The sequence below is a fragment of the Callithrix jacchus genome, chromosome 8, assembly GCF_049354715.1.
Source record: "Callithrix jacchus isolate 240 chromosome 8, calJac240_pri, whole genome shotgun sequence".
NCBI classification, from domain to species: domain Eukaryota; kingdom Metazoa; phylum Chordata; class Mammalia; order Primates; family Cebidae; genus Callithrix; species Callithrix jacchus.
Window position 1 is genome coordinate 109984357 of NC_133509.1, and position 21093 is coordinate 110005449.

Below are 21093 nucleotides of genomic sequence, written 5' to 3' on the forward strand. Positions count from 1 at the left end.
TCGCGGCGAGGGGCGGGGCTCGGCGCGCCAGTGACTCCGTCTCCAGGCACCGGGAATAACAGAGCCCAGCTGAGAGCGCCTGCGCGGCCGTCGGTCTCGGGGGAGGTCAGATTTGGGAAACTGGGGCCTGGGGGTTCCCCTGAGCAGGAGCGGTTCGCAGGTACAAGTTCTGGGTACGCAGGGCCTGAGGTATGCAGAAGGGCGGGGAGACTTGGGGTCAGTACCTCCACTTCCCAAGGGCCCGAAGGGCAGGAGGGCGAGAGGGCTTGTCCCCAAAGGCGGAGTCCGCAGTGGGGGCGCCACAGTTGACCCTTCGTGACAGAACGTGACTTCAGCCTTCGGGATCTAAAACAGGCCGCAGCCAGGTCAGGTGGCCTCAACGCTCAGATTACAAAACTTTTACCGTCTGCGCCACGGGGACTCCTGGGATGAGGGTTTGCCAGCCAGGCACCTGCTCCAGGACCCAGCAGCCTCTGTGCTCTTTGGAGTCAAGCATGGTTCCAGTAGGAGGGAAGACCTGAGAGCTCTTTGTGCCACTCAGTACCTCTGGGGCACAGCTGTCTCACCTGCAAAATGGCGAGGCTGGACTCGGAGGGAGCCCTTCAATTTACAGGTGAAGAAACAGGGCCCAGCAAGGCAGAAGTCACTTGTGCTGTTACAAGCCTAAATCCTGACTTTCAATCCGATGCTTTTTCCACCTACTATAGAGTGTACTGTGCGTGGCAGAGGCTGGTGGTGGAGGAAAGAAAGCCAGGTAGTAGAAACACCTGTGGCACCTTCGTTTTTTCTATCCTCAGGGCCTAACACAGTGTCTTGTGCATCATCATCACTCACCGAATGCTTATTGAAGGGAAACTTTGGCAGATCGAGCACCACTGTCCCTAGAAAAGTTTCAGGAAATGTGGGCAGGGCAAATGTAGAAATAGTTTGCTTTAGCAGCCAAGAGTGAATCTCAGACAAACCCTTCCCATGTATCTGGTTTAAATCTCTCATAGGCGTCAGTCCAGGCCCTGAATGGCTGGTCTCCAGTTGGCCTCACATCTGCCTGTGGGCGTTATGCTCCCACATAATACAACAGAAGCTCCAGGGCCCCACTCAGCCAAGCAAGACTCTTACGAACAAGGTGACTCTTCCGAACAAGGTGACTCTTCCCAGCAGTCCCTGAAGGGGCACCTGAGGAACAGTTTCCAGAAGAAGCTTTTGAGCAACAAAGAGTTGACGCTGGATAAAGTCTACCCTCACCCCAAATGGAACACACACGTAAAAGCGCGGAGCTACTCCTATCCCCACTGTACTGAAATCAGCCAGCAAGATCCAGGAAGTGATTCCCAGGGCCAAGGAAAGTGTTCGTTTTACTCGTCAGGCCCTCAATCCTGGTATCCCAAAGCCAATAACCAGGACTTTATTCCCTTGACAAAGAAACGAGTTGGGGTGGACCGGGCGTACCCACTGAAACCTGTGGTCCATCGGAAGTCGTGCAGTATGGGTGAGGCTGGCATGGATGGGGACCAGAATGTCTACCCAAGGCCCCCTGAGCTGAGAGCGTTTTCATCCAGCAACCCTGGTGTGAGGGACCAGGTCAACTTTTCCGTGACTGGTACTGTTCTTGCTGCGGTGCAGGAGGAGAGGGCCGCGGTAAACTTCGAGAGGACTGAGCTGGTGCAGATCCGAAGACTAGAAGCTGCAGGAGAGAACTTAGAGGAGGAAATCCGGAGGAAGCAGAGTCTTCTGAGGGGAAAGCTGAAGAAGACAGAGGAGGAACTCAGAAAGATCCAGAAGCAAAAGGAACAGGCCAAGGAAAATGAAAACAGAGAGCTACAGAAAATTATGCTACCCAGGAGAAGAGTTAAAGGTAATAATAGCAACACCATGTACAAACCTATCTTCTCCCCAGACTCTGAGTTTCAGGAAGAATTCGGTAGAGACAGGAGACAGGATGAAGCTTGGGGATGGTCTCAACAAAATTCGAGTCCATTCCAGCTCTCTGATTATAGAATCCAGAGGCTCAAAAGGGAAAGGCTGGTGGCAAGCAATAACAAAATTCGAGACCGAGTCTCAGAGCCGTCGATGGAGAAGTTCTCTCCGCCTTTAGAAACACCAGGCGGTTCTTTGCAGGGATCCACCAGAAATTCCAGCCTGTCCATGGCACCAGACTCCTCAGGGTCCGGCGGCTCCATTGAAGAGCCACAACTGGGCGAGTGCAGCCACTGTGGGCGCAAATTCCTCTTGCTCAGGCTGGAGAGACACTCCACAGTCTGCAGCAGGATGCGGGAGTCCAAGAGGAAAGTGTTCGACTCCTCCAGGGCCCGGGCTAAGGGCACAGAACTAGAGCAGTACTTGAACTGGAAGGGGCCAGCTTCAGCCAAGGTAACAAGAGCCTTATGGATGTGACTTGATGTGGGGATCATTGTAGGGGTCTGTTATGTCGTCATCAGTTTTCTTTAGGGAAAATTCATGTATCATGTAGGAAGAATTGACATCTAAAATTAACATTTCTTGATTACTACTGTTTGCCAGCATTGTGATGGGAGCTTTCATGTGATTCTCTCATTATCTCTCATTGTATCAATGTAAAAATCAAGACTTGGATAGCCTAAGTGAGTTGCTTGAGGTCACAAACAGCTTTAAGTGGCAGGGTCAGCATTTAACTCTTGGTTGGAATGACTAAAAAAATCTAGACCTAGAATTTGTGCCCTTTGGATTATAAAAGTAATAAACGTTTACTGTAGAAAATTTAAAGGACACAAAAAGGAAAAATGCAGCATTTTCGTTACCTGGAGAGAACTCCTCACTCTTTGCAATGTATTCTGCCACCTCCCAAGACTAGGATCTGTGACACTGCTTTAACTGTCTACTCTTTTAAGATCAGCTCAGTGTTGACATAGCTTCTGAGTAAATAGATGAAATACAACTAAGTTTGGAATTCTTTTTCACCCCATTTAGAGTATAAACACCTTGACGGTAAAACAGACTTTCTTTCTGGTTATCTTACAAACCATGCCCCTGCCAATTATTTCTCACTTTAGAAAAACTAGGTTGTAAAAAGTAAGGGCTTCACAACGCTTACATGATAAATTTAGGCTAACTTCGTAGGCACATTTGGACAACATATCTGGAAAAGATTGTCTCATAAATGAATGACCTGTCAAGGTTGTGCCACTTGGTTTATAGAATGGGTATTTCTCAGTGTGGCATGCGGACAAACTTTATTTTAATAGTCTTAGTGTTTAGTGTTTATTAGAAAAATTTATTAGTCATTTAGTGTTATATTAGGAAAATAGGACAATATATTAAGCCCCTGATTTCCAGGGATCACGAACTTACAGAAAAATCTTAATTAATTGTAAGGATTAAGTGAAAGAACAAATGATTGAAGTTTGGGAAGTGTAGACCATATGATCTCGATCGCCCATCTAGTTATTCCAGAAAAATAAGAAAGTGTCATTCTGCTTTCATTTCTTTCCAACCCTCGCTCTGCTGTGCTGGCACCTCTTGTCCATCAGCACTTTACAGTTTCTGTGTATTTGCTGGAGGCTTTAAAAACTCACATTTATATGATGGTTGTTAGAAAAAATTGTTTACAGTTAGAGTTCTTTCTTTCAGTACAGTTTGGGGAAATCACAAGCAAGTCCCATCTGTATTCAGAGACAACCTCCCTGAAATCTAGTTTTCAAAAAAGAAATCAACATTTTGCTCTTGCAGATAATAATATGATGGCCACTTACTGTTTTTTCCTGTTTTCTTTCTGTTCAACCCAATAATCCACTGGGGATTCACTCTGTCCCACTATAGCGATTTATTTTTGGCCAGAGCCTAAAACATCTTGTGTTTCTTAAATTTGTAAATACAGTTGCAGTGAAGTAAAATAATTAGGTTCCTGAGATCAGACGCTCCAGCTTTATGGCAGCTAGTTTGGCAGAATGTATGACACTGAGGACACCAAGACAGAAGGGAACTAGACTAAGCTGTACCCACACCACCCTGGTAATGTCTCAAGTCTTATTCCACAGTACTGTGCCTTTGGAAACTGAGTGGTTGTATCTTCCTGTCATTCCTCTAGAGTAATTAAGAACAGGTGATTTTCCTGGTATCCTTTAATTTTCACGTAACTTCCAGTGGATGTATACCTCATCTCTCTCCTGAACTAATAAGCATTTTCAAGGACAGGGAACATATCTTTGTGCTTTATGCTTAATAAGTGTTAACTGAATAGAATTTCAGTACAGTGAGGAATAAAATTATAGGAATTCGAGTATAAGAAGTAAATTACTAAAGTGTTTCATACACTTGAGGAACTTTCCCCTAATCAAATTCTTTTAAAGGTTCTGGGACACCATGTCTAACACTCTCTTGCCTTCTTGTCTGTTTCGGTAAGACTTTCCCCAAGGACACTTTCTTTTCCTTTGATAAAATCTCTCTTCCTACTATTCATCATTAACAATGCCAGATCACCAGGAGCTATTTGTCTGCTCTTTTTCTTTTTTAAAAATTTAATAGTATTTGTATGCATTTAAAAAGTCATGTTGTACTGAGTGACCTACAGTGGAGCCCCTAGTCCAGCCCCCAGAGGCAGCCTTCAGTTCTGTTAGATGGTTCTTCTGGTCTGCCCTTCCATATTTCTAAATAATATGCTTATTTTCTTGATTTATCAATTTTCCACATTACCTGTTTTTTGTTTTTTTTTTGAGACAGAGTCTCTATCATGCAGGCTGGAGTGCAGTGGTGCCATCTTGGCTTACTGCAACCTCCACCTCCCAGGTTCAAGCAATTTTTGTGCCTCAGCCTCCTGAGTAGCTGGGATTATACATGTGTGCCACCACGCCTGGCTAATTTTTGTATTTTTAGTAGAGACAGGGTTTCACCATGTTGGCCAAGCTGGTCTTGAACTCCTGACCTCAAGTGATCTGCCCACCTTGACCTCCCAGAGTGCTGGGATTACAGGCATGAGCCATGGTGCTTGGCCTACCTGGTAACTTCTTATGGAAGCTGTGAGTGAAATTCTCTTTCATATCCCCCTCTCCTACTTTTCTCCTTCTCTTACCCTTCCACTGTAGTCGAATCACAATTTTTGGTTAAAAGAAGTCAGCTTTCACATTGTAATGATCATGTAAATTTTGTTCTTTAATGAGTGAATAAATGTTGTCTCTGCCCACATGTACCTAGAGTTAATAATGGACGTTATGTTTTCATTTTCTTCATTTTCTACATACCTCTCCTTATTTTTACCCGCAATGATCCATCTGATATCAGACATCTGTTAATGTTTTTGTAATGCTCAAACACCTCTCATAATCTATCAGTTTGATTTTTTAATTCTGAAAACCTCCCTTCCACCACTCTGATCCCTTCTGCTTCAACCTGGACTGGTTATTTTCTAGGCCTGGTGCAAGCCCATTGTCTTGGGACTTCTCTTTGCTTCTCTTCTGTGTTGGCTCCCCTGTTTGCAGCATTCCGTGTCTTCCTTTTTCTTGCATTACTCCTTGCGTTGCTGAAGCTAAGAAAGGTGCACAGCAGGTATATTGTCTTGGAATGAATGGTAGTATCTATCTAATAGACTCCCATTTGATGATTTGGCTGGGTACAGAATTCTAGGAGGAAAATGATTTTCTGTTAGAACTTTTAAGATATTTCCCACTAGCTTTTAGCATCCAGTGTATTATTGAGAAATCGAATGTCATTTTGATTTCTGTTCCATTACAAGAAACCCGTGTTTTCTTTTTTCTTTTTCTGAAAGGCTTTGGGATTCTCTATTTATTTTGAAATTCTGAAACTTTACAATAATTGTGCTGGATACTTGGTAAGCCATTTCAATCTCAAGATGTGTGACCGTTAATTCTAGGAATGTTAATTGTATTATGTCTTTAATAATTTTCTCCTCATGCTTTCTCTGTTCCTTTTGGAACTCTTACTGGTCACATGTTGGACTTCCAGGATTAACTTTCTAATTTTCCAATCTTATCTTTTCACTTTCCATCCTCATCTTTTTTCCCATTCTGAGAAATTTTTGACAACATTTCTATTTGATTTTTATTTTTAGCTATCAAAGTTTAAATTTATAGTTTAATAGTTCTTTCTGGTTCTCTGGTTGTCCTTTTTTCACAGTATACGCTTCTTGTTTTACGGACACAACCTCTTCTAATACTCATTTTGTTGATACGATTTCATGTTAAAAAAAAGTTTTCTTCCTCTATCTGCCTTGTTGCTGCTTCCTGCGTTTTTTGTTTGTTGACTTTTTGGGCCCTTTTTCTTGTTAGAGCTTTAGCAAATATTTGATGATTCCTGGCTGTCCTTTCATATTTAATCTTAAGTGGGGCTTGTTGACTAAGGACCTTCATATTAAGGTTACTAAATAGCCTTTTAATTAGGGTTCTCCAAGGTATCTGAGGGCTTTTCTCTAGACTGCTCCATGTATCCAAAGAACCCCTCTTTTTCCTAAGAGGATGCCAATATGCTTGATACTCTGGGGGCTGAGCAGGAGAAGGGGGCTGACATTTCCATAATTTGGTATGTACACTTCTACTTAATCCCCATTTTCAGTCCCCAGATTAACCCCCAAGTTTCACTTGTCTGGATTTCCTGAGTCGGAAATTTGTCTGGTTCAATTTCTCCAGAGAATAAATCCTTGTTCTTCTCTAAGTGTGCTTGGGTGTTGGACACTTGGATGTGCAAGGTGGGAGGAGCTGTGGGGTCCTGCCTGTTTTCAGTCCTGTACCTCCTTACTTTGCACCATCTGGTACTTCCAAGCACTGAACTTCTCTGGAGTTCTGCTGGGAAAGCAGCTTGCCTCTCAGCAGTACGCTCTTTGCAGGCCCTTCGTTTGCCTCAACTCTGGCAAGTCAGTTACCACTATTGCTCCTTTCCTGTTCTCTTTGATCTTGCAGATTAGTACCCTTTTCATTTTCTTACTGTTATTCTAATGGAGACTCAGTAAGGAGACAAGTGCCAAGTTGAAAGATCAGTATCCCTTTTACATTACAGGCTGAACCTCCTCGGAAGAGCAACTGGAGACAGAAGCACGAATATTTTATCCGTACCCTCCGCCAGGCTCGAGAGGTCCAGCAGGTAATTGCCAAAGGTGGAAACCCTTCAGACTTGCCTCCCATCCTGCCTTCAGAAAACCCAGACTACATTCAGTGTCCTCACTATAGCCGCCACTTTGCTCCCAAGGTGGCTGAGCAACACATTCCCAAGTGTAAGACCATCAAGAACCGCCCTCCACCTCCAAGGAAGCATTACAGTTGAGCAGATGACAGTGGAAACTTTTGGATAGTTCAGAAAGCTCTGCTTTTCTTTAGGAGTAAATGGGAGTAGAATTTGATACAAAGCAGAAAGAAACGAAACAGCTCCCAGATCTGCCTGCAAAGCTAAAATCTGAGGAGAGAGCCACTGCTAAGCAGCAGGAGGCAGAAGGAAGCCCCAGCTTCCCACTAAATTACAACCTCAGCTGGTATGCTTTATGTTATCGCACTCAGAATTGATGGGTGAAGACACTGAAGAGTTGGGAACAGGCTCCATTAAAGTTCTCTTCTTGCATGCCTGACTTGTGGTTTGTGCTAGTGAAGTGCCTGCATCTGGTTGTGCCTTCTTGTCACTGCATGTATGTCCATAGTTCCTGTTAACTCTTGCTTTTATAGAAGTTGGAGATATTAGGATGTGTTGGTGTCAGAGGGGCATGATGACCGAGATGGTAACTCATTTATAAAAGACAATACAATTTTCCTGTAAGACATTATTAATGAAAATCTATCCTTGGTCTCTCTGGTGCATGATCCTGGCCAAAAACCAATACAAGTATGTGAGGTTAAGGCACCAGTGTCTCCTAACCTTCCCTGTGGTGTACTGTGTAATAAAGGAAAGATCTTTATGTACTTCACAGGGTGGGGATGGGTGTTGCGGGGGGCAGATATTATACTTCTCTCTACTTGTTCTTTTCTAATGCGTTTCATATGTTAAAAAAGAAAGAAACCTCCATTTTAGTTGTTACTAGCACTCTACTTTCAAATTGGTTGGGCTAAATGACTGTTTAGAGGCAGCAAAATCTACCATAAAAGTGAGCTGAGACAGGCTGGGCATGGTGGCTCATTCCTATAATCCTAGCACTTTTGGAGGCTGAAGTGGGAGGACTGCTTGAGGCCAGGAGTTTAAGAGCAGCCTTGACAACAAAGCAAGACCCCATCTCAAAACAAAACAAAGCTGGGACATTGCACAGTGTCACATGCCCTTGCAAATTGTAGCACAGTCAACTTCTATTTCAGAGCATAAACTTTGAAGGGAAAGGGATCAAATCTTTTTAATTTTCTCTGTGTAGCTATTGCCTAGCACAAGTTAGACCCTCAATTAATGAGATCTGGAGATTTAAAATTAAACAAAAAGAAGACTAGTGAAATGAGAGAACTGATAAGTTAATGTCTGTGAGAGTATTATCGATTCAGATAGGAGTGAAGTTAGCACAACAGATAGAAATCCTAGAATTACTGTTCTGCATTACTCACATTGTTACTTTAAAATACTGGAGAAAAACTGGTCAATTTGAGCTAGGCAACAGGGCTAGACAGACAACAAAATCCTATTTTACTAAATAACAAATGGCCACTCACTCTTGTTCCATTTCCTCTGCAGCTTCTGCTGAGTGGCTGGGCTAACAGACCAATTTGAAATGTGAATTAAGGCTTGAATGGTGAAGTTACAGGACATAGGCTGGGAAAAAAATCCTATATATTTAAATATATAGGATTTTATATATAAATACTTACTTCTTTGCACTTTTTTGTTTTTGAGAGACAGAGGCTCGCTCTGTCACTTAGGCTGGAGTGCAATGGCGTGATCTCGGCTCACTGCAACCTCCATCTCCCAGGTTCAAGTGATTCACCTACCTCAGCCCTCCTGAGTAGCTGGGATTACAGGTGTGTGCTGCCATGCCTGGCTAATTCTTTGCATTCTTGTTAATTGTTTCAAAGGAAAGGAGATATCACATCATAACGCTTTTGGTTAGCCCCCTTAAGGAAAGCTCACACAGAGATACTGGATAAACCTAATATGTACATTCTCTAGGCAAGTTCAATGAAATGTGTGCTTTAAGTGGAAATGTAAACTATTATATTGCAATAGATGGCAAGAATAAGCTGTGGCCAAGGTCACAAAATGGCAACATATGGAATGCTTTGCTCCACAGATGTTTTATTTAGCTGGCCTACCATTCAAAATATAATTTGACATTTAAAAACTGGGATATGGGATATAGCTGACATTTAAAAACTGGGATATAGCTCACACCTGTAATTCCAGCACTTTGGGAGGCTGAGGCGGGTGGATCACAAGCTGAGGAGTTCAAGACCGGCTTGCAAGATGGTGAAATCCCGTCTCTACTAAAAATACAAAAATTAGCCAGATGTGGTGGTGTGCACCTATAATCCTAGCTACTCGGGAGGCTGAGACATTGCTTGAAACTGGGAGGTGGAGGTTGCAGTGAGCCAAGGTCACGCCACTGCAGTCCAGGCTGGGCAATAGAGCATGACTCTGTCTCAAAACAAATAACAACAACAACAAAAACTTGGTATATGGAACATCTCTTGAAAAACTGGGAGTTCTTTAAACACTGGGCCAGCAACCTGCACAGCACAGATTGGGTGGGGTTTAGAATCAGATGCTCCTTCAAATGGGAATGGTAGCAGCAGACCACCACAGTCTCACCGGGCCTACTTCACTTCTCTACCTTATTTGCCTGGTCCCATAGGCACTTGGATTTGGGATCCCTGGATAATGTTAGTAAGGTCACAGATCAGGGCCCTCCAGATAGAACAAGTGTTGTTATATGTGGAGAGTGCTTTCTATAGACAATGAAGCAGTTATTCACTCTCATTTTGCTAAAGAAATAAAACAGGCCAGGTGCAGTGGCTCAAGCCTGTAATCCCAGCACTTTGGGAGGCCGAGGCGGGTGGATCACGAACGAGGTCAGGAGATCAAGACCATCCTAGTCAACATGGTGAAACCCCGTCTCTACTAAAAATACAAAAAATTAGCTGGGCACGGTGGCATGTGCCTGTAATCCCAGCTACTCAGGAGGCTGAGGCAGGAGAATTGCCTGAACCAAGGAGGCGGAGGGTGCGGTGAGCCGAGATTGCGCCATTGCACTCTAGCCTGGGTAACAAGAGCAAAACTCCGTCTCAAAAAAAAAAGAAAAAGGAAATAAAACAGTAGTCAATGCCTTAGGGTTCCCTTTAATCTCTATATGTTTAGGCCTTGGTTATATTAGAAATAGCTTTCATCTTTTAAATTTAGCTTGATCTGGTCTCTGGGAAGACGTAAGAACCTTTTTTTTTTTAAAAAAAAGTCTAAATCTTGGGCCAGCTGAGGTAGCTCATGCCTGTAATCCCAGTACTTTGGGAGGCTGAGGCGGGTGGATCACCTGAGGTCAGGAGTTTGAGACCAGCCTGACCAACATGGAGAAACCCCGTCTCTACTAAAAATACAAAAAAAAAAAAAAAAAAAAAAAGGCTGAGATAGGAGAATCGCTTGAACCTGGGAGGTGGAGGTTGCGGTGAGCTGATATCGCACCATTTCACTCCAGCCTGGGCAACAAGAGCGAAACTCCATCTCAAAAAAAAAAAAAATCTGAATCTCTTCCTGGATAGCTCAGTGGATGGCAGTAAATAAATGCATGCTTGTTAATATCTTATACTACTTTATCCAAGAACCTTTAGTGCAAGTAAACATTTTAAGTTCTAAAGTTCAAAAGGTTGATCCATGGGAAAAATTCCATAGGGAAACTCACATAGGAACTCATTTTATTAAAAATGTGTGTGGACGTGCTGAGACAGTATTTCTGGACAGCAGTGTATGTAATGCAGCACAGCACCTTCTAACCAATGTTTGCTTTCATTATCAATGTATCACTCTCCACAGCTTCACAGGAGGTAAGAGAAATGTGACATAGTGGAGTTTTTCGCCCTAATGTTCATGATTCTGTGAGGTTTAGTGATCAGCTTATTTCCACACTTAATCACTGAAACAATGATTTTTGGCTTTGCAGCAGGAAGGAATGTTGTATAGTCCTGATTACAGCCCACTCTGCCCTAACCATCACGAATACTTTTTTGGGGTTCAGGGATTTCATCTGAGTGAATTTACTTAAAATGCATTCTTGCTTCTGAATTGTTCTATTATGAATGTTTGTGAACATATGGCAAATGAAATGAAAACTGTCTACTTTTGCTTTAAACTTCAGTGAAATGCTCAGCCAAGAGAAGTTGTAACTTAGCTATGCTATGCCAGGGAGACCAAATTCAATTCAATCTCTCTGAGGGAGAAGTTTCACAAACCATAAACTGGCATTATCACTTGGAAAGGCCCCCCACTGAGACTGAGGAGGCAGGTACAAGACGGGATCATCCTTCTTTTAAATGGCTCATTTTTTCCCTCCCTTTGCACTTTTGGCACTTTTAGATCTCATTGGGAAAAAAGCTGTAGCAGCAGAAATGATTCTGCTGGCAAGAATAAGAAACTGGAGAGAAGCAAAGATTATTTCTGTGCAAATGTCCCTTGCATTGTTTCTGTTCCAAGAACATTATTTATATAAAGACTCACAGAATCAAAGATTCACAAAGGCCTAGAATCTGGATGTTTTATCCCCAGAGACTAAGGTCCATGCACAGACTTACCGAGGCACAGCACTGATTGAGAGTTTAAATGTTTATTTAAAACAGAAATGCCAAACCACTCTACCCTCAACCTTTCAAGCAACCTGGCTAACAATAAGCTAGTTCTTCCGCAACAATGTTAGAGCAGAGGAGTAACAGGTTATCGTGTAACTCAAAAGCAATACTACTAGAAAACTTAAAAACACCTAGCACTGCATAAAGGAAAAAAGCAGGACAAAATTTAAAGAGAATTAGCTACAGAAAACCATTCAAAGGCATTTCTACTGCCTCATTTTTTAGTCTATCCCCCTTTGAACTGGTTTCTGTTTGCATACTTGTTTAGTGGAAAAAAAAGTCATAAGGCTGTCCCAGGCACAATATGGGAAAGTGCAAATTGTCTCTAAGGCACAGAACTTAGATTCTCAGCTGGATTAATAGCAAATCTAGACTTCCCAAGAGAATATGCTAGAGAAAATGACCACAGCATTCCACTGCTAGGGAAAGACTCCCCTCTGAACAAGAGCAAGGCCCTCACCCACCCCCGGCGCTCACTTTCACCCCACCTTCTCGGCAACATGCCCATGTCCATCAGATCCACAGCAGAAGCAATCCTCATGATGAACACTCAAACTGACCTGGCCTCTCAGGCCTGCTGAGATGATGAGCATGAGGATACAGGGACATGATAGGCCAATCGGTCCTTAAGAAAATCAAAGTTGCATTTACATGCTGAACCAAAACCCACAGTTAGGGTTTATGGCAATCCCAAGTCCCCAGAACTTGCAACTTTAATCAAAGTTTGGCCACTTCTCTTATTTCAAGAAAAGGTTTCAGTGATTATATTAGTATTAATGTACTAGGCTTCCCAGAACTGAGAAAACAATGGGAACATCAAACCAAAGAAGATCCCATTGAACAGAGTTGCCTGTCCCCAGCCATGGGGTTCTCCCCAAGCATCAGTCTTTATGCCACCAGTTTTGGGGAAATGGCAAAATTTCCATTGCACAGGACCTCCCACAATGTTGAAAAGATTATCAAACATTTTGGTCTGGGGAAAATGAAACAAAATTAATTAAGCTCTTTGTAGGAAGGTGGGATGTTAGACTCATCAAAGGTAGGATGTTTGACACAAAATACTACAGGAACATTTTACAAGGCTAGGTGGAAACACAAAGCTCACATCCTTAAGGAAACCACCAATACTTGTCTAGAACTTTCTATAAGAAGTTTTGTCCTTCTAGGACACTTTCTCTTTGGCAAAGCTAGCTTGTTCCTGTCTACAAAGACACAATGAGTACAAGATTAGAAGTGAGCTCTCAGCCAAACTCCTTTTGCAAGTTCTGCCTGTTGTTAGGCTTCAGGGACTCCAGGGTTTGGTGCTGGCTTTGGCCACTCAGGTAAGATGATAGAGATTCACTGGTTATCACATGGCTTCATAAAACACCACAAGGGGAAAAATACTGACTAGACATACAGAAACAAAGCGGTTGGGGCTGTTGATATCAAGATTAGAACCCTAAGAGCCATGAAGGCAGGGGCTCAAGAAGTCGTCTCACAGGCAGAAGATTCAGAGCCCTCTCTAAGATGCCAAGTAGAGGCGGCTAAGGGAAGACTTCTCCTTCATGATTTTCTCTTAAGGCTATTCCAACTGCCCCATGGACTTAATTCTCTGAGATACCTCATCCCTCAGAGGCATCTTCCACAGCTAGGAAATCCCATCCTGCACTGGCCACAGCCTGAAACTCCAGCTGTGTGATGAGGAGGGTCCTGCCCTTTCTCTACTCCTCACTCAAGAAATTTCAATCAACCCTCAGAGGAAAAGCAACCTAAGCCTACTTTTCCTCATAAAGCATTTAGCTGCACAAAGTAACTGAACTTTCTGGAAAGAAGCCCTAAACTGACTCCATCACACTTATTTTCCTGGTCTCAGGGCTCCCGAGAGGGCTCAGACTACTTCACCATTCTGCAGAGGACACTGGGCAGGACACGCCTGACTCCAGCCCGCTCCAGCTTTACACTTTTCCCTCTCCCACCCAGAGGGGTGATGCCTGGTACTGAATTCCCAAGGCAGCTTCCAATCAATGGTGAAAATGATATATGGGATATAAGCTGCTACCAGCACAATTAAGGTGAGCACTGTGTCTCCTCTTCAAAGGTGGGATCAACAGATGAGGTACAGAGCTGCTGTTGCTATGGCAGTCACTGATGACAAAGCCAGGGCCATGGGGGCCCTTCCATTCTCCAAAACAATCAAATCACTCCTAGATCCTATCTAAAAGGCAATGCCACTCTCCAAAGTACAAGGAAAGTGCTTCAGAGCCTCTGCCTTGTGCTCCTTGTCTGCAAGTGAACAAAGCCAGGAAAGCTGCTCTCTGCATTCGGTAAGTGTGCTGTGAGTTCTTTGGGTCCCAGTTTCCTGGGGGCTCTATAGGCTCAGGAGACTAGAGGCTGGGTCGACAGGAGTCTGTTCCCAGGAGGCACCAGGAATCTGAATCTAAGTCAGGCTTTGGATCCATTTCCATCTCTTCCTTTGCTGTCTGAGTTCCTTTGGAATGCATCCCCACCTGTCCAGATAAAACACAGTTCCACATTAGCAACAGTGCCACCTAGTCACAGCAGCAGTTCAGTACTATATTTTCAATGCCAGCCTCTAAGGATTTGTAGCCGTGATCTTGTGAGAAGCTCATGGCACTCTTTTCGATACAGTCTATACCTTTACTACAGGTAAGGTGACCAACTAGCTAGGTTTGTCCGGGACTGCAGGGTTTTCTGGGATGCAGAACTCTCAGTTTTAAAACGGAAAAAGTCCTGCGCAAAACAATCTTCTACCTGCTATAGCTGCCAATCTTACCTCATGTGTTTTTATTTTTTTGAGACAGGGTCTTGATGTGTTGCTTAGGATGAGGTGCAGTGGTGTGATCATGGCTCACTGTAGCTTCACCCACCACAGGCTCAGGTGATCCTCCCACCTCAGCCTCCTGAATAACTGTGGGACCATAGGCATGTGCCATTATGCCCAGCTCATTTTTATTTTTGGTAGAGATGGGATTTCACCATGTTGCCCAGGCTGGTCTCGAACTCCGAGGCTCAAGCAATCTCCCAAAGTGCTGGGATTATAGGCATGAGCCACCGTGCTCAGCCTGTCTATTACTTTCTAAAGTAATTTCATAAACATTAGTTCATTTAATCCTCCAAAGAACCATGCAAGGTGGGTATTATTTTCTTTCAGGTGAGAAACCAGAGCTCAAAGAAAACAAACTAAGTAGCCCAAACACCTACAGCTGGTAAATGGCAAAGCCAAAAGCCTAACCCTATTTCCCTCTGTATAAACAATAGCATGGCTCTCAAGAAAGAATACAAACAGCATCACCTTTGACGTAGTTTCACTAAAAATGTTTAATGTAAAGCTAATCAAGCCTTAGGTTAAAATTCCAGTTTTCAGAAAAGACAGGGTGGCAGAAAAACGAGTTAGACAACACCCTAAGAAAACAAGGGAAATCTAGAATGTGGGATATTCTGTTGAACGACTGGTCTGGTTTCTTCAACAAGTTAATATCATGAAATTATTTTTTAAAAAGGTGAAGCAGGCTGGGTGCGGTGGCTCAGACCTGTAATCCCAGCACTTTGGGAGGCCGATGTGGGGGGATCACAAGGTCAGGAGTTCGAGACCAGTCTGGCCAACATGGTGAAACCCTGTCTCTACTAAAAATACAAAAATTAGCCGGGCAGGGTGTTGGGCACCTGTAATCCCAGCTACTCGGGAGGCTGAGTCAGGAAAATAATTCAAACCTGGAAGGAGGCTGCAGTGAGCCGAGACTGCACCACTGTTTCCCAGCCTGGGCGACAAAGTGAGACTCCGTCTCTTAAAAAAAAAAAAAAATGGTGAAGCCAAGCGTGTTACCACATGGCTGTAGTTCCAGTTATTTCTACTTGGGGGCTAAAGTGGGAGGATCACTTGAGCCTGGGAAGTCAAGGCTACAATGAGCCATGTTTGTGCCACTGCACTCCAGCCTGGGTGAAAAAGCAAGACCCTATCTCTAAATAAATAAATAAACAAATATTTTTAAAGAGGTGATGGTGGTGGAGGGAATTGTTCTAGATGAAAAGAAATAAGAGATATAAACAAATACAATATGGGGTTCTTGATTGGATTCTAGTCCGATAAAAAATGGTTATAAAGGACATTTTTATGGGGAAAACTGGGGTCTCAGCTAGATATTGGATGAGAACTGATAATATTAGTGTTAATTTTTTTAGGTGTGGTTATAGTATTGTGGTTGTTCGGGAGAATGTCTTTGTTTTCAGAAATATGTAATTAAGTATTGTAAAACAAAAAGCAATGCAAGTTAAGTGATGAAAATGATTCAATACAGGTGCTTGAACAAGGCCCAAGGCTTCTGGGATTATAATTACAACAGTGGTATCATTAAAAAGTAAGGACCTGCAAAGGAACAAGTCTATTTCAATACATTGTGTTTTGTTTCTGTGATTCTTCAAAACAGGCTTAGAAATTGAATTATTCTTTTAATGCTCTTACCTGCTGCCCTCCTTCTAATTTATTCTTCAACTTCTGCAGCTCGGTAAAAATCTGGAGGTTTTCTTGCTGTAGCTTCTGTTGTTCAGCCATACACTTTAACACCAGACCCTGCAATCTCTCAACCTCCATCTGCAGAGAGCTGCATGTACAGGCAGGAGGAATCAGTGGTGTTCCCTTCCCAGCACAGGCTACTGCAGGATTCAGCCGAGGTGACTAGAGAGACAAGAAGGAAAGACTGCAGGAGGTTCTGCCCAGGTGCCATAGCTCCTCAATCCAAACTTCCTCTAAGTGCAATCAGATTTTACTTCTAAATTAACAAGATAAAACATAAGTACACATGAATATATGTAAGAAAAACAGAAATGCTAGGATTGTAACAGCACTGGGCACTGACATAACAAGGAAAGCGAACTCTCAGTGCCTCAGTCCCCATTAGGCCAAGGTGGAAGACCAAACATCTATTTTGGAGGACTTTGTAAAAAATTTTAAACTGCCTTGGTATCTTCTCATTTAAAATGCTGAAGCAGGGAAAAGCATGATCTGGTTTGGAACAAGTCTTTCAGATCACAGTGAGACCCAAAGGGTCAATATTCATGAAATGCAGTGAATTACACTTTAGAAAAGATCTGAGAAGTGGTCAGTAAACAGGACCACTAACACAATTTGAGAAGGTGAACTAACAGAGAAATGAAAACATTCACCTTGAAGTTTCAAAGGTATTATTACCACTTCTGGGAAGCTTTCTGATGATCCTAGTCTGGATTTTTCTCTTTCCACTGTACTCTGTTTATAGGAAGGTTCAGCAAATAGCCCATGGGCCAATTCTGGCCTGCTGCCTGTTTTTGTGAATACAATTTAATTGGAAACCAGGGACGCCCATTCATTATGTACTACTTGAAGCTGCTTTTTGTGCTACAATGTCAGAGTTGAGTAGTTACAAAAGAGGCTGTACACATTTCTGTCTAAAATAATTACTGCTGCCTTTAACAGGAAAAGTCTAAAATAATTATTATGTTGCCTTTTATAGAAAAAGTTTCATGACCTTGGCTTATAGTTTTTACCACAATTTCATTTCTACCAAGGTTAGGTGTACATGGTACAAGGTAGTCTTCCTCAGTAGACTACCAGTATTACTTTTTTTTTTTTGAGACAGAGTCTTACTCTGTTGCTCAGGCTAGAGTGCAGTGGTGAAATCTTGGCTCACTTCAACCTCCGCCTCCTGGGTTCAAGGGCTTCTCCTGCCTCAGCCTCCTGAATAGTTGGGGTTACAGACACAACCATGCCTGGCTAATTTTTGTATTTTTAGTAGAGACAGGGTTTCAACATGTTGGTCAGGTTGGTCTCAAACTCCTGACCTCATGATCTGCCCACCTCAGCCTCCCAAGTGCTGGGATTACAGGTGTGAGCCACCGTGCCCAGCCCATTATTACTTCTTTCTTATATTTAGAGTGTCTAACCCACCCTAGCAGTGTCATGAAAACCTGAATTTGAATTTTGGCATTTCTGAGGCAGAAGGAAAAGACAATTCTTTGGTCTAGAAAGGTGTTAGCCTGTCAGAAATGTGGAAAGGCAAATACCTTTCTAAGGCAACTCAGTTTAGTCTTGGGTTGAGGCTTTAAGTACTGCTGAATGGACAGTATAACGAGTTAATGCAGGGCAGCTGAAACCCAAAAGCTAGAGTAAGGCCAGGAAAACTGGGCAGAGCTTGCAGTGACTGTTTACCTAGTTATGATTCAAAGACAAAAAGCTCAGTTACCCAGGCTCCTACTTGGGGCTTGTGTTCCAAAGGAGCTTCAGAGGCCACTTTGAGTCCTTGCAGCTCTTCGTAGGGCAGGGTATCTTTCTCAGATTCTGAAAATGCAGCACTGAGGGGAGATGGGCTGTCAGGCATGGGGATAAATTCTGCATTTTCCAGCTCCTACATATATGAGAAAGAATCTCATTAGTATCTCATTATTCTATTTGCAGCATTTGCTTTCTCCCAAATTCCCTTCTCTGTTTTGCTATAGCTTTCCCTGTCATGACATCAGCACCCTCTAGTGGGCAGGACAGTTGTGATTAACAACATATCTCAGCCTACCTGTGAGCAAACTGCCACCCCCTCATTGGAGGAAGAAGAGTGATGCAGAAGTAAACTCAAAGAACACAGGCCGGAGTGTCTGGTGTGTCTCCCCGACACACTTTTTCTACACTGGCTATTCAGTGAGCTGGGAAGCTCCAAGGATATGGCAGTGAGGCTAGCTGCCGCACTTCTGAAAGCTGAGGCTAAAGGTGCAGACAGAACAGTGTATTGCTTCCTGTTCATACTCTTCAAATCATTATCAAGTTAAGTCTTACGAGACAAGGAGCTTTAAATCTAGTTTTGTTTTGTTTTTTAAATAGGGTCTTGCTCTGTTGCCCAGGCTGAAGTGCACAACCATGGTTCATTGCAGCCTTGACCTTTGGGACTCAAATGATCCTTCCACATCAGCCTCCTGAGCATCTAGGACCACAAGCATGTGTCACCATGCTTGGTTAATTATTAGTTTTTTTGAAACAGAGTCTCACTCTGTCCCCCAGGCTGGTGTGCAGTGGCACGATCTTGACTCACTGCAACCTCTGCTTCCCAAATTCAGGTGGTCCTCTTACCTCAGCCTCCCAAGTAGCTGAGATTACAAGTGTGCACCACCACGCCTGGCTAACTTTTTTGTATTTTTAGTAGAGACAGAATTTTACGATGTTGGCTGGACTGGTCTCAAACTCCTGACTTCAAGTGATCTGCCTGCCTTGGCCTCCCGAAGTGTTGAGATTACAGGCATGAGCCACCTTGCCCAGCCTAACTTATTTATTTAATTTTTGAGATGGAGTCTCACTCTGTCACCCAGGCTGGAATGCAGTGGTGCAATCTCAGCTTACTGCAAACTCCGCTCCCTAAACTCAAGTGATTCTCCTGCTTCAGCCTCCCAGGTAGCTGGGATTATAGGTGTGCATTACCACGCACAGCTAATTTTTGTATTTTTAGTAGAGACAGGGTTTCATCATGATTGGCCAGGCTACTCTCAAACTCCTGACAGGTGATCCACCTGTCTTGGCCTCCCAAAGTGCTGGGATTATAGGCGTGAGCCACCGTGCCCAGCCCCCAGCCTTATTTTTTCAATTTATTTTATAAGGATAGGATCTCCTTATGTTGTTCAGGCTGGTCTCAAACTCCTGGGCTCAAGCAATCCTTTTGCGTTGGCATCCCAAAATTCTGGAATTATGGGTGGGAGCCACTACGCCTGGTCTTTTTAATTTTTTTGTGATAAAAAATTTAAAATTTCACAAACCATAAATATTCACTGTAGAAAATCAGAAAATACAAATGGGCAAAGGAAACTAATAAAAACCACCAGCAATTCCATCACTCACAGATAACCACTTTAAAAATTATCAATACAGAGTCTGTCGACATTCTTCTTTCTAAAAGAATGAGATCATACAGATATTTCATCCTCTTTGCATAGTCACACGTTATGACTAACTTTCCATGAAAATTAATATACTTCAACTTTACTTTCTTTTTTTTTTGAACAGGGTTTTGCTTTGTCTCCCAGGCTGGATTGCAGTGATGTAATCATGGTAAAGCTTGGCTCACTTCAGCCTCCAACTTCCAGGTTCAAGTGATCATCCTGCCTCAGCCTCCCGAGTAGCTGGGACTACAGGTGCACACTACCATAGCTGGCTAATTTTTAAATTTTTTTTGTACAGACAGTGTCTTGCTGTGTTGCCCAGGCTAGTCTTGAACTCCTGGGCTCAAGTGATCCTCCTGCCTTGGCCTCTGAAAGTGCTGGGATTATAGGCATGAGCCACTGTGACCAGTCCAACGTTTTTACTTTCTGTACCTCAACTTGCATCAACCATTTTCCTATTGTAAGACATTCCAATTGCTCTAATATTCCATTTCTATAAATGACAGTATGAAATCTATAAGCTTAATCTTTACATACATACACTACAAAAACTGCCATCAAGGTAGGTTATAGTACTTATAATACATTCACTTAAGTAACAAGGGTATGAGAACATTTTGTATTCCTTTTTGGAAAGCAAAAAGGATTAGTGATTAGGCAATTTCTTTCCAGGTAAAAATCAGAAAGCTGGATTCAGGATGCAAAATAGTTTACTTTGAAAACTGAGAGACCCTGACAGCTGTTTCTAGCTCCTGCAAAGAGCCAGATACTTTATTTGACTTACTTCTTCCAAAGGAATTACCTTTCGAAGCCAGCCAGGACAGGAGCTGCTGGCCCCATTACTGTTCCCCATGGCCTCTGTGGGACTGATTAAACCTTCCATTCCTCGGTCTGCTTCCATTGTTCCTCGGAAGCCTCCACTTGGGTCAGGAGTTTCAGATTCCTGCTGACTGTCCTCCTCTTCACCACTGCCGCCGCCACCACTGCCCCCGCCGCCTCCTCCTCCCGGGCTAGAGCTCTGAAACACTGACAGATATACAGCACAGAAATAGACAGCTTTGCTGCACAGATTTACCATCTGACAACCCCACTTACCCTGGAAAGGTGCCTAAAGTTGCATGAAGTGCAGTGGCAACAGTACAACTCAAATACTAGGAACTAAATTTTCGATTTTCATGCAAACTAAGTTTTGTAATTTTGTATAGTTGTATTTGTGTATCAGGATGCTTATAACCATAATTCACTTCCATTTAACAATTTTGTTTATCTTATATCCATAGCAGGTTATTAATATTCTAAAAGCATTACCAAACAATCCCCCTAGCCACACAGCCCATCAAATCTAACACCCATGCTTACTCTGCTTCTTTAAGAGATACAGATTCCAGCATTCTCCACAGACATTCAGCATATATAAAAAGGTCTTTAACATTTGAGCCAAGCTCCTCTTAAAGCTGCCAGATAAACTTATCAACTCCCTGTCTGGGGAAAA

The 21093-nt window shown here is 43.0% G+C and overlaps 2 protein-coding genes across 25 annotated transcripts in view; one reads left to right on the forward strand and one right to left on the reverse strand.

Annotated features, from left to right (window-relative positions):
• The first annotated feature begins 32 nt into the window (after nt 1-32).
• The window catches only part of ZC2HC1C (zinc finger C2HC-type containing 1C), a 35281-nt gene continuing 14220 nt past the window's right edge, over nt 33-21093 (forward strand). For 4 of the 18 annotated variants that reach the window (XR_013521408.1, XR_013521409.1, XM_078335466.1 and 1 more), the window contains exons 1-3: nt 33-105; nt 996-2367; nt 6979-7062. Coding sequence is in view for 13 of the 18 variants with exons in the window: in XM_078335466.1 (XP_078191592.1) it covers nt 1015-2367; nt 6979-7062 (1437 nt within the window). In the remaining 5 variants the exon portion in view is untranslated. Of the gene's footprint in view, nt 2368-6978; nt 7966-21093 lie in introns of those variants that run through there. The other 14 variants (XR_013521406.1, XR_013521405.1, XM_078335465.1 and 11 more) reach the window with 9 other exon arrangements.
• The window catches only part of NEK9 (NIMA related kinase 9), a 53793-nt gene continuing 37803 nt past the window's right edge, over nt 5104-21093 (reverse strand). For 2 of the 7 annotated variants that reach the window (XM_009006353.5, XM_054240215.2), the window contains 4 exons: nt 20404-20627; nt 17930-18091; nt 16174-16386; nt 11674-14200 (listed from right to left, as the gene is read on the reverse strand). In XM_009006353.5, the coding sequence (XP_009004601.1) occupies nt 14078-14200; nt 16174-16386; nt 17930-18091; nt 20404-20627 (722 nt within the window). In that variant the 3' untranslated portion in view covers nt 11674-14077. Of the gene's footprint in view, nt 5589-11673; nt 14201-16173; nt 16481-17929; nt 18092-20403; nt 20628-21093 lie in introns of those variants that run through there. The other 5 variants (XM_035261050.3, XR_013521404.1, XM_035261049.3 and 2 more) reach the window with 5 other exon arrangements.